The sequence below is a fragment of the Hermetia illucens genome, chromosome 6 (assembly GCF_905115235.1).
Source record: "Hermetia illucens chromosome 6, iHerIll2.2.curated.20191125, whole genome shotgun sequence".
Lineage (NCBI taxonomy): Eukaryota > Metazoa > Arthropoda > Insecta > Diptera > Stratiomyidae > Hermetia > Hermetia illucens.
In genome coordinates, this window is record NC_051854.1 from 48674608 (window position 1) to 48687612 (window position 13005).

Here is a 13005-nt window from a genome sequence, read left to right on the forward strand (position 1 = left end):
ATCTAGGACAATGGAAGAAAACATGTTCCGGGTCGTCCGGAATATCGTCGCAGCTGGTACAGTTGGGTGAACTGTCCAGTCTAAACCTATAGAGGTACTTACGGTAACCGCTATGTCCCGTGAAAAACTGCGTCAGATCATAGTTTATCTCACCATGCATTCTCTGCGTCCACACCACGAGGCTGGGAATCAATCTGTGGGTCCATCGACCCTTTTTCGTCTATTCCCACCGTTGCTGCCATCTGCTCAAAGATTCCTCCCTTTCGGCGTTCTTTTTCTACCATAGATATTGCCTTCATAGACTTTCCGGGCTGGATCATCCTCATCCATACGGATTAAGTGACCCGCCCATCGTAACCTATTGAGCCGGGTTCTTGCTAAGAACCCAAGTCTCCGATGAATACATGAGGACTGGCAAGATCATAGTCTTGTACAGTGAGAGCTTTGACCCTATGGTGAGACGTTTCGAGCGGAACAGTTTTTGTAAGCTGAAATAGGCTCTGTTGGCTGACAACAACCGTGCGCGGATTTCATCATCGTAGCTGTTATCGATTGTGATTTTCGACCCTAAATAGGAGAAATTATCAACGGTCTCAAAGTTGTATTTTCCTATCTTTATTCTTCTCGTTTGACCAGTGCGGTTTGATGTTGTTGGCTGGTTCGTTTTCTGCTGACGTTACCACCATATATTTTGTCTTGTCTTCAAGATCTCGCCTCAATGGCCGCCTGATCGATCTGGATGAAGGCAGTTACGTACGTCTCGGGTGGTTCTTCCCATGATGTCGATATCGTCAGCATAGGCCAGTAGTTGGGTGAACTTAAAGAGGATCGTACCTCGTGCATTTACCTCAGCATCACGGATCGCTTTCTCAATGGCCAGGTTAAAGAGGACGCATGATAGGGCATCTCCTTGTCGTAGACCGTTGTTGATCTCGGATCATCTTGAGAGTGATCTTACTGCTTTTATCTGGCTTTGCACATTGGTCAGGGTCAGCCTAGTCAGTCTTATCAATTTCGTTGGGATACCGAATTCTCTCATGGCTGTGTACAGTTTTACCCTGGCTATGCTATCATAGGCGGCTTTAAAGTCGATGAAGAGATGGTGCAACTGATGTAAATATTTCAACAGATAATGCCTCGTTGCCAATCGTCAGCCATTGATTCGCTGTCCCATACCTTGAGCACAAGTTGATGAACCACTTGATGTAACTGGTCGCCTCCATATTTAACCAATTTGGCTGTAATTCCATCGGCCCCAGGCGACTTATGATTTTTTAGGCGATGAATTGCACGGACTGTTTCTCCTAAACTTGGTGGTGGCAGTATTTTTCCGTCGTCTTCAGTTGGCGGGACCTCCAACTCGCCGATGCTCTGGTTGTTCAGTAGCTCATCAAAGCACTCAACACAGTAACATCTTAGACGAAATACCTCGGGAAATCTGGGCATTCCCCACAGACTATGCCACACGCAAGCTGAATTTTACGAGAAACTTTTCTGTGGACTTTCCAACCAGGGCAGAGTGTAAAACCGGTGGCGGTTTGCAAGGTTGTGACACATTATTCTTCATCGATGGATCGAAGATGGTCTGTGGGGTCGGCGTGGGGGTTTTCTTGAATACACATAGTGTATGCGACTCGTATGGTCTTCCAGGTTTCGCCAGTGTATTCCAAGCGGCTGTACTGCCGATACTGGAAGACTGCCGATGGTTGGAGCATGATGCGAATCCCAGGCGTAACATATCCATTCTGACCGACAACCAATCGGCCATCAAGGCCTTGTACTCAGTGACGACATCCTCCAGGCTGGTGGGGCAGTGCAGAAATGCGCTGAACAGTCTGGGCGGCTCGGTCAATGTCACCCCCCTCTGGGTTCCCAGGCATAGGAACATAGAGGGAAATAAGCGGGCTGACAGATTGGCCAGTCGGGGTTCTGCTCCTGGCGGTGGGTACAGTCGGTGTCTTGCTAGCAGCTGTCAAGGACCGAATCTACTGGTACTACTTAGCAGCCGCGGGCTTTAGATGGTGAAGGCTTACCACCTGTGCCAAGTCGAGGAAGATTTGGCCCGCTTATAACATAGCCCGATCCCGAGAGCTCCTGTGTCAGACGCGGGCAAATTAATTCAATATTACGGGGGCTGCACGGGGCACTGGCTTATAGGTGACCATGCCGCCAGGTTCGGGATTCCCCCCAAATCGCATTGCCGAAGCTGCGGAGAAAGGGGGAAACCGTCAGGCACTTTCCCTGTGGTTGCCCAGCTCAAGCTAAACTTAGGTTACGGACACTGGGGACCTCAGACAGATTTCTAGCTGCAGTGTGGCAGAGCTGTTTTCATTCGCGAATGCTACGGGCTGGCTCTGACGATCCGAACCGGCTGAACTCTGCTTCCCTGCTCTCATAACAGCAGTCACGGTCTTAGGAGCTTATGGCATCAAAACGGCACATCACAGCGTTAATTGAACTCATCGGAACAGCCACTGATACCTACCATCGAAGACGTCTCTCTCAGTTTTTTTACGATCGGTGAAGAACCATATCAATCGCGGATATCCTCATTTCAGATGTGATCAAGGCGTGTGAAGCCACTAGTCCAATGCAACATCTTCGTCTCCATTACCGCAAGACGCCGTTCATTGTCTTTTATAGTCGGCTAACACTCAGAACCATAGAGGGCGACAGGGTGGACGACATTGCGGTAAATTTTAGATTTGAGACGTTCGTTGATACGTTGATCCCAAAGAACACCAGCTCTAGAACGCCACTTCATCCAGGTTGCGCTAATGCATGAATTTCACAACGCAGTTCTCCATTAGCCGATAACAATGATCCGAGATATTTAAATCGCTCATTCCTGGGCAGACCATTGCCGCTGACAGTGATTGTGGGGATTGGTCGTCAAAAATCCAGTTTTATTCAGATTCCTGTTGCATGAGGCGATCATCCCATTTTCAGACAACTTGTTGTAGACCATTTTTGCTATTGGATGATAGGAAAACATCATCTGCCTAAAGCAGTGTATAGGCTGCTGGACGTTGGATCTCCCGTATGACAGTGTCCATAACAAGACAGTTTTTGACAAATCCGGCTTGATTAACGGTTATTTGAACGATTTGGCTAATACGGTTGTCAAGAGTGCGTTCAAAAATCTTCATGGTATGGGAAAGCAAACGGATCGGAGGGTAATTTGAAGATTCTGCTGGACTACATTTCTTTTTCCATATTGGAACTGCGGTACTTTCTTGCCAGTCAGATGGTGTTCTACCTTGCTGAATAACCAGAGTGGAGAATTCACTGAGTAACAGTGTTGGGTCGCAGCTCTTCGCTTTCCAGAGGTGAGATGCGATGTCATCAGGTCCTGTTGCTTTCCCCGATTCCATTCGTTTTATTGCTTCCTCGAATTCAGTTGCCCTGACATGAAAGTCCTGGGGGTTTAGTGGGAGTACCTGCCATGTAGGCATAATCCCACGGTCCTCTTGGGACACAGATTGATTTTGGGACCACAATCAGAGCCCGGCCATGACTGGTATTGGTTTATACTGAGTGCAGGCTCAGCATTCATACCAGTGGATACAAGGCATATCTAACACCTTTGCCACAACTAAGGGGTGCGGCACTCGAGTTGTGCAGCGCAAATCCACACTTGAGCTCCAAAGAGCTCTGCCCGCGATGTAGGCATTACCACAACTACCATGAACCCCCACAAGGGGGCCAACCGCAAATAACTTGGTCGAAAGCAAATCCTCTAGGAATTTTTCTGGAACATCCCGGTTCCCATGGTACCAGATAATTTCTGGTGAGGTTTCGTAGCAATAGCCACTTGAGATGAGTCCCTTGCAGACTCGGGTCTGATCGCCCTTCTTGAGTACATAGGGAAGCTACGCTGACAGATGGAATTGCTCCAAATGTCGGCAATGTTTGTGAAAGTGGAGGATGAACAAATTCTTCAATTGAAATCGGCTCGAAATATTCTCACCATGTATCCGTCGCGGTTCGACGGTCGGTAAGAAAAGTACCGTTCTTGTTATTAACGCAACAGAAGTGTTCGATATCCTGCGTACATTCGTGCTGGCTTTTGACAAGTTGATGCAGATCTCTCTCGCGCCTAGTTTATTGTAAAGATCTTTTTAATGGACCGCTCGGGTGACAATGATCACTTTCTTGCTTCCCGGTTGACATTCTTATAAATTTGCCAATTGGCGAGCGTCTTATCGTTGGGAAACTTGTGGGAGAGGCGTTTCTTTTCACGGACCTTCATTTCAAGATCGTCATTCCAAAGCCAAGTATCTCAGTTGCTGTACCGCTTACCCGACTTGGTGACCCCGAGGGTAGCAGAAGCCACTTTGTGGATCGTGCCTTTAATTTGACTCCACGATTCTTCCACACTCGTAATGGTTGGTAATCGCTTAAGTGAAATCATTTTTTCTTCCTTCATACCGTTAAGATCGCCTGCAATGATGATATAATCATCTGCAGGCACGTTGCCAGGAGCCATCTTTCTCGGCAACAGGTTGACCTGTCTGTGGTGATGAAGTGAATAGTGCGATCAGCGATATAATGATGAGCTTTATAAACCGGTCATCAAATCGTTCGACTTTTTAAATGACAGAACGAAAACCACGGCGTGGACTACCAAAAGAGAAGTTTATAGCCATTTGCTATGGGAGTGAAGCATAAATTAGTGAGGGTCGCCTACTTTGGCTACTTCGCATGTTATTTAAACGGGGCAAGAGAACTTGCGAAACTAAAGTTTTAGTTGAAGCCGAAAAACTTCTTCTACACACCTGTAGAGCCGATTTGTCCCCTACAAACAATGTATCTCATTCTTTTAAGTAGTTTGAATCAGCTGAGTTAATATTCACTATTTTTGGAGCAAATACAGTTCAGTGTCTTTCCATTGCAATTTGCGTTGTCAACGTTGGCAGCTCCGAACGTCCTTCTACCGTCAACTGTGCTCGAGGTAGGTTGTGTGTTGAGTGAACTCTGCCATAAAATCTTGGGATCGTTACGGGTTTGTCAACGTTTTAATTTCCACCTTTGTCTATTGCAGTTGCATCATTGATATCCTCAAAAGACAGTTCCAAATATTTTGAGATGGCCGCCCAAAAGAAACAGGTAAATTACCCTCGACACGTGCCTCATAACCTAGAAATTAACATTCTTATTGGGGTTTCTTGTTACAGAAAAAGGCTTTAGAAAGCACCAATGCCCGTTTGGCTCTGGTGATGAAATCCGGCAAATATTGCTTGGGCTACAAACAAACACTGAAATCACTCCGCCAAGGAAAGGCCAAGTTGGTGCTCATCGCCAGCAACACGCCAGCTCTCAGGTGAGGTTTTAGACTATTGAGAAGTAGAGTTTCCCCGTTCTAAATGTAAATTATAACAATGGAACCATATGGAGTCGTTTATGACTAAGAAGTATGTTTCCAATCCAATAATGTGTTGATCTGCACAAGTTGTTTGTTGGGAAACCTATGGAGTAGTCAAACGACACCTCATTGAAAGTGGTTCCGGAGCCTTTGAATTGTGTGGCATCCGCAAGTGATGTGAGTAATAAACTAGCTCTAAACAGCTTCTCGTTATTATTTCATGTTTAATACAATATATAATTTGACTTGTATGTAATTCACAGGAAATCTGAGATCGAATACTACGCTATGTTGGCCAAGAGTGACGTGCAACATTACAGCGGAACCAACATTGAGTTGGGAACTGCCTGCGGTAAATATTTCCGTGTGTGCACACTTGCTATCACTGATCCAGGTGATTCCGATATCATCCGTTCATTGCCAGAGACCCAATAAACATGTTCTTTAATTTTATAAGGAATAAACTGGATTAAGTAAAAATGTTTTGAGTTGTATTATTTGGTAAGGAATTGGGAAGTGAAGGACATAGAATTGCTGCTTTGAGTCAGATGTTTTCAGTTCAGTCGAGAAGTTGGGTCTTTCCAAGTCCAGACGTGGTGATAAGAGATAACTAGAAAATATTTCCCTCTACAAAATGAGGGTCTCATCGGATTTTTGTAAAGGTCACACGCGGGCAACCCGGTTGTCAGCCAAATATCGTCTGTCATCAAGTTGCGGTTGCTCGCTTAACATGTTGACTACGGACGGGGATAACCTAACCTTTGCTGCGGCTTCGTTTTAGATTTGTATGAATGTACATTACCAGCTCGGGAGTTAGGACGTTTTGGCCAATTCTAATGTCCAAGCGTTTTTAATAATGGCAAAAATAAGGTCCCTGATCCGTCTAGGCCTGCCTTAATAAAACACTCCAGACATCCCGGTTTTGCGTCGAGGTCCGCCAATTCGATATCCCTAAAAGCTGTCTTACGTCATCGCTCCACCTCAGGCAGGTTCTGCCTCGTCTTCTTTTTCTACCTTAGGTATTGCCCATATAGAATTTCCGGTCTGGATCAACCTCATCCATACGGATTAAGTGACCCGCCCACCGTAACCTATTGAGCCGGATTTTATTCACAACCTGACGGTCATGGTATCGCTCATAGATATCGTCGTTATGTAGGCTATGGAATCGTCCATCCTCATGTAGGGGGCCAAAAATTCTTCGGAGGATTCTTCTCTCGAACGCGGCCAAGACTTCGCAATTCTTCTTGCTAAGAACCCAAGTCTCCGAGGAATACATGAGGACTGGCAAGATCATTGTCTTGTATAGTAAGAGAGCTTTGACGCTATGGTGAGACGTTTCGAGCGGAACAGTTTTTGTAAGCTGAAATAGGCTCTGTTAGCTGTCAATAACCGTGCACGGATTTCATTATCGTAGCTGTTATCGGTTGTGGTTTTCGACCCTAGATAGGAGAAATTATCAACGAACTCAAAATTGTATTCTCCTATCCTTATTCTTCCAGTTTGACCAGTGCGATTTGATGCTGTTGGTTGATTTGCTTTTAGCGCTGATGTCGCACCATATACTTCGCCTTAATTAATGTGCAGCCCAAGATCTCGCGTCGCCTGCCCGATCTGGATGTCGATATCGTCAGCATAGGCCAGTAGTTGAGTGGACTTAAGGAGGATCGACCTCTTGCATTTACCTCGGCATCACAGATTACTTTCTCGAGGGCCAGGTTAAATAGGACGCATGATAGGGCATCCCCTTGTCGTAGACCGTTGTTGATGTCGAATGGTCTTGGGAGTGATCCTGCTGCTTTTATCTGGCCTCGCACATTGGTCAGGGTCAGCCTAGTCGGCCTTATCAATTTCGTCCGGATAAAAATTCTCTCATGGCCTTGTGCAGTTTTACCCAGGCTATGCTATCATAGGCGGCTTTAAAGTCAATGAAAAGATGGTGCTACTAATGCCTATATTCCACCAGTTTCTCCATCGCTTGCCGCAGAGAGAAAATCTGATCTGTTGCTGATTTGCCTGGAGTGAAGCCTCTTTGGTGTGGGCCAATGATGTTCTGGGCGTATGGGGCTATCCGGCCTAGCAAAATAGCAGAGAATATCTTATAGATAGTACTCAGCAATGTGATACCTCTATAACTGCTGCACTGCGTAATATCTCCCTTTTTGTGTATGAGACAGATAATGCTTCTTTGCCAGTCGTTAGGCATTGATTCGCTGTCCCACACCTTAAGCACAAGTTGATGAACCACTTGGTGTAATTGGTCACCTCCATATTTAACCAATTCGGCTGTAATTCCATCGGCTCCTGGCGACTTATGATTTTTAAACCGATGAATTGCACAAACTGTTTCTTGTATACTTGGTGGTGGCAGTGTGGCGCGGCAGGATCTGCAGCATTCGAAATTTATTTCGAATGTTGCGGATGCGGACGGGTAGATGGCGCGGAACTCTCCACTCACTCATTTTCTGAACGCACCGGGGGAGTGGAGAATTAGCGGTGGAAAAATGCCGTTGTTTGGGACAGTAAGGACCGCATGGAAATAAGTCGGTCTCTTCTGTTCCTAACCGCGGCGGCGTAAACATCATAACCCAAAAAAATTGTTTGTTGTACGCGCATCTTGTAATAAAGTTAATAATTTTTGGTGTTTTAAATAAATAAATAATTTCATTTAATTTTCTTAATAATTTTGATTACTATTCACACGCAAGGTGGATCAAATTATTTAATTTTCATCTTCAATTTTAATTAATACAAAGTTGAGTAAGCAATAGTGGTGACCCCGATAAAAGCAAAGAAGCCCGAAGCTCGAATTCGCACCGGCGCCGCCGCAAAGCAGAACCCCAAGGCCATCAAGTCTGGTGTTTCCGCCATCGTCATCCTCGTGGATATTAAGTAAGAAAATGTTGTGAATACGAAAGCATACAAAATCCCATCAGTGCTACGAGCCGACGACGTAAACAACGCCGCATCGCAACCCATCAGCACTCTACAACGGGCACAGGCAGGCACTTCGAGTAAACTTTCTTCGCTTCAATTTTCGTCGAAGGCGCATAAATCTCCGTTCGTCTACGGGTCCAGCCAGCTCGGCTAGAAAGTAGCACACGCAAGGAGTTACGCAGGAAAGCCAACGGCCATACACAACGATCCACCAGTTCTCGTCCGATCACGTTCATCCCAAGAGGATATCAAGCGTCAAATTTAATTATCATTTTATTGTCATTAGTTTTGAAATTTCTTAGTAATTTTAATTGAAATTTTTAAAAATTTTCGCGCTAATTATTAATAATATTAGTAAAAGTTAAAAAGTGGTAATAAAAATTGAAATCGCTGCAAGAGACGGCGTTAGGTGTTTCGCATCGCGGGTTCTCCATTTCATTGGTGGTGTTTTCGGTCTGCGCTGGCGAGCGTCCGCTTCGGTCGTCTTTTCTCTGTTCGTGCGTGCATTTGTGGGTGCGGCCTGCCGTGTCGGAGTAAAATTCACCGCGTTTCGTTATAAATTCACCGCGTCTGCATTACAACTCGTACTTTTCGTGAAATAAGATGTCGTTTGACGGCAAAGACGCGGCAGGCCCATCGGACCCACAAGTGACCGCCCTCGCCGTACGCGTTCCTCCGTTTTGGCAGCGGAACCCCGAGCTGTGGTTCGTGCATTTGGAAGCGCAGTTCCAAATGTCCGGCATCACATCGGACGCGACCCGCTTCAACTACGCGGTGGTCGGCCTGGACGAGGAGTCCATACTTTTGGTGTCCGACGTAGTGAAGTCGGCATCGTACTCGCAGCTCAAGAGCGAGTTGATCAGGCGCCTGTCGGCAAGCGAGTCGGCAAAATTAGACCACTTGCTGGCGGGTTTAACGTTGGGTGATCGAACTCCCAGCCAATTGCTTCGTGAAATGAGGCAATTGGGTGGGAGCAAGATCGGCGACGATCTGATCAAGTCGCTCTGGCTGCGTCGGCTCCCGGAGGGCACCCAGGCGATCCTAGCCTGCGTCTCCGGTTCCTTGGAGGAACTAGCAGCGACGGCCGACCAGGTACAGGAGGTGTACGTTCGCCCAACCATAGCGGCCGTTCAACCACAGTCGGATGAGGTGAGCGACTTACGGCGCGAGATAGCGGCTTTAACGGCCAGCGTGGCCGAGATGCGGGCGACGTTGGACGCTCAGCGTACGAGTGCCAGGTCGCGAGCTCGCTCACGGTCTGCCACACGAAAAGGGCGTTCGGGTAGCAGGTCGCCAAGACAGCCTGCGGACCAAGGTATTTGCTGGTATCATCGTAACTTCGGAGATAAAGCGACAAGATGTACGCTACCTTGCAAATTCGCGCCTACCGCAAAAAACTAGGTCCGCGGGGGGTCTTGGCGACGGCCACCCAGAGCGCAGCGCCACGTCGCCTAACTATTTTCTACCCCCTCAGCAGGCGCAACTACCTCGTCGACACGGGTGCGGAGGTTTCGGTTCTTCCCGTACCCCGGCATCATCGACTATATCCACAACCCCTCAAACTGGCGGCAGCAAATTCCTCCCGCATCAATACATACGGGTACAGGCAAGTGGACGTGAGTCTTGGCTTGCGTAGGACTTTTCCGTGGCGTTTCATCCTGGCGGATGTCAGCTTCCCCATATTAGGCGCAGACTTCTTGTGTCACTATGGGTTGCTGGTGGACTTGCAAAATAAGTCCCTTATAGACCCCACAACCAACCTAAATTCGTCGGGCCAAATGGTATCTCACGCTGACAATAACCCTTCCGTTCTTTTGGAAGACATCACCGACTCTCGTGTTCGGACACTCCTCCAAAAGTTCAGCCAGATTACTACCGAGTGTAGTCTCTCGAAACCAGTGAAGCACAATGTGCAGCACCACATAAATACTACTGGTTCCCCGATTTTCTCGAAGGTGCGTCCTCTGCCACCCCAGAAACTGGCTATCGCGCGGAAAGAATTTGAACAACTTGTTCAACAGGGTATCTGCAGGCCCTCAAACAGCTGTTGGTCTTCCCCTTTACATATGGTCCCTAAGCCAAATGGCGAATGGCGTCCCTGTGGGGATTACAGAACGCTAAACGCGCAGACTGTTCCTGACCGATATCCAATTCCACTCATCCACGACTTTGCGCATCACCTCGCGAATTGCCGCATCTTTTCGACCTTGGACTTAGCCAAGGCATACCACCAAATCCCAGTAGCTCCTGAAGACATTCCAAAGACGGCAATATGCACACCCTTTGGACTCTTCGAGTTCACCCGAATGACTTTCGGATTGTGCAATGCGGCGCAAACCTTTCAAAGGTTCATTCACTCAGTCCTGCGAAACCTCGATTTCTGTTTCGTATATTTGGATGATGTTTTGGTCGCTTCTTCCACTGAGTCTGAGCACTTAGCCCATCTCGAGTGCATTTTTCAACGTCTCCTTGAGGCCGGTTTAGTCCTAAACGTTGAGAAATGCAAATTTCTCCAAAATCAGATGAGATTCCTCGGTCATTTCATTTCCCCTGAAGGAATACAGCCCGACCCAGACAAGGTGCAAGCGATAACAAGCTTCCCGCGTCCAAAAACAGTGAGGGAGTTGAGGAGGTTCTTGGGCATGCTAAACTTTTACCGTCGTTTCCTGCCCAAGGCCGCCCATCACCAGTCCGTTTTGAACGCGTACTTGTCTGGCCCCAAAACAAAAGACACACGAGAGATTGTGTGGTCTGCAGAGGCTGTCCGCGAGTTCAATAAATCCCGACAGCAACTGGCTGATGCTACACAAAGCGTCCCCTCGTCAGCTTCGACACCTGAGCTTCATAAGCCAGTTCACGTCAGACATCCAGCACGTGTCCGGCAAGGACAACATAGTTGCTGACGCTTTGTCTCGTGTCTCCGAGGTTAACATCCCCGCCTCACTCGATTTCTCGGCTATTGCCAAGGCGCAGGAGGATGACGCAGCACTTCAGAGCCTCAAGTCCAACCCCAAATACAAATTTCGGGAGTTGCCCATCTTCGGCTCAAACCTCTCGCTCTGCTGCGAAGACTCGGAAAAGGGACCTCGGTCATACATTCCGGCCACATTTCGCAAGGAAGTGTTCCACGTAGTTCACGACTTGGCGCACCCCGGCATCAGGACAACAAACCGGTTAGTCACCGGAAAATACTTCTGGCCCTCCATGAACAAGGATATCAATTCCTGGGCCAGAGAGTGCATCGCATGCCAAAAGTGTAAAGTCTCCAGGCATGTAAGGAAAGAAGTGGGCTCATTCCCCCGCACTACCAAGCGTTTCCACACGATACACCTCGACATAATAGGGCCTTTGCGAGACTCGCACGGCTACAAGTATTGCCTCACAATCATCGACAGGTTCACGCGGTGGCCTGAGGCAATACCTCTGAAAGACATTACGCGCAATCTTGTGCCGAAGCCCTCTGTCGAGAGTGGATACCTCGCTTTGGCGTCCCTGCAGTGGTCATCACTGACCAGGGAATGCAATTTGAATCCACCCTTTTCTCGGAGTTAGGCAAACTCCTGGGTTTTAAACGCCAGCGGACTACGGCATACCACCCGCAATCCAATGGGATGCTGGAACGTTGGCACCGGACGCTGAAAGCCGCCATTATGGCACACGACGACCCGTCCTGGACCCAAGTCTTGCCCCTCGTCCTACTCGGCCTTCGTACAACCCGCCGAGAGGAATTTGCTGCCAGCCCCGCGGAGCTGGTATACGGGGAGAACCCAAGACTCCCAAGCGATCCGGTCTTCGACAAGAGATCGGGTCTCACGGAGTCGGGGTTGGTGCGTCTGCTGAGGGACAATCTCCGACGCATCAAAGCGCCACCACCCACTCGACACTCGTCCATACCTGCTTGTTCGCCCAAGGAACTGGACACATGCACGCACGTGCTGATCAGGACGGATGCCGTCCGGAAGCCGCTGCAGCCTCCATATGAGGGCCCGTACCGCGTTCTCGAGAGGGGAGAACATTTCTTCCAGCTCGAGATCGGTGGTCACAAAAAGGCGGTCTCTTTGTCCAGGCTGAAACCCGTGTGCGCCCCGAAGCAGCGTCGTGTCCGCTTTGTGGATTAACGGCGAACGAAGTTCGGGGATCCGTCGCCGAAACCCCCTAGGTTTCGTCTGGGGGCGGAGTGATGTGGCGCGGCAGGATCTGCAGCATTCGAAATTTATTTCGAATGTTGCGGATGCGGACGGGGGAGTGGAGAATTAGCGGTGGAAAAATGCCGTTGTTTGGGACAGTAAGGACCGCATGGAAATAAGTCGGTGTCTTCTGTTCCTAACCGCGGCGGCGTAAACATCATAACCCAAAAAAATTGTTTGTTGTACGCGCATCTTGTAATAAAGTTAATAATTTTTGGTGTTTTAAATAAATAAATAATTTCATTTAATTTTCTTAATAATTTTGATTACTATTCACACGCAAGGTGGATCAAATTATTATATTTAATTTTCATCTTCAATTTTAATTAATACAAAGTTGAGTAAGCAATAGCAGTGTTTGTTCGTCGTCTTCAGCTGGCGGGACCTCCAACTCGCCGATGTTCTGGTTGTTCAGTAGTTCATCACTCAACCCATCGCTCCAATATGCCTATTCTGTCGGAAATCAGATTTCTCTCTTTGTCTCGGCAGGATGAACATCGAGGTGTGTAAGGCTTC

General features: G+C 47.9%; 1 protein-coding gene across 1 annotated transcript; it reads left to right on the forward strand.

Annotated features, from left to right (window-relative positions):
- Positions 1-4861: 4861 nt before the first annotated feature.
- LOC119658993 (60S ribosomal protein L30) lies at positions 4862-5847 on the forward strand. Its single transcript, XM_038066875.1, has 4 exons — positions 4862-4954; positions 5045-5109; positions 5178-5323; positions 5629-5847. The coding sequence occupies exons 2-4, from the start codon at positions 5089-5091 to the stop codon at positions 5798-5800; spliced, it is 339 nt and encodes a 112-aa protein (XP_037922803.1). The 5' UTR covers positions 4862-4954; positions 5045-5088; the 3' UTR covers positions 5801-5847.
- The last annotated feature ends 7158 nt before the right edge of the window (positions 5848-13005 follow it).

Bases quoted from the DNA above. Each gene is read 5' to 3' on its own strand.
- LOC119658993 (XM_038066875.1), top strand. From the start codon at position 5,089: ATGGCCGCCCAAAAGAAACAG. The intron at 5,110-5,177 runs GTAAATTACCCT...TTCTTGTTACAG, and splicing joins TGGCCGCCCAAAAGAAACAG to AAAAAGGCTTTAGAAAGCAC. The intron at 5,324-5,628 runs GTGAGGTTTTAG...TGTAATTCACAG, and splicing joins AGCAACACGCCAGCTCTCAG to GAAATCTGAGATCGAATACT.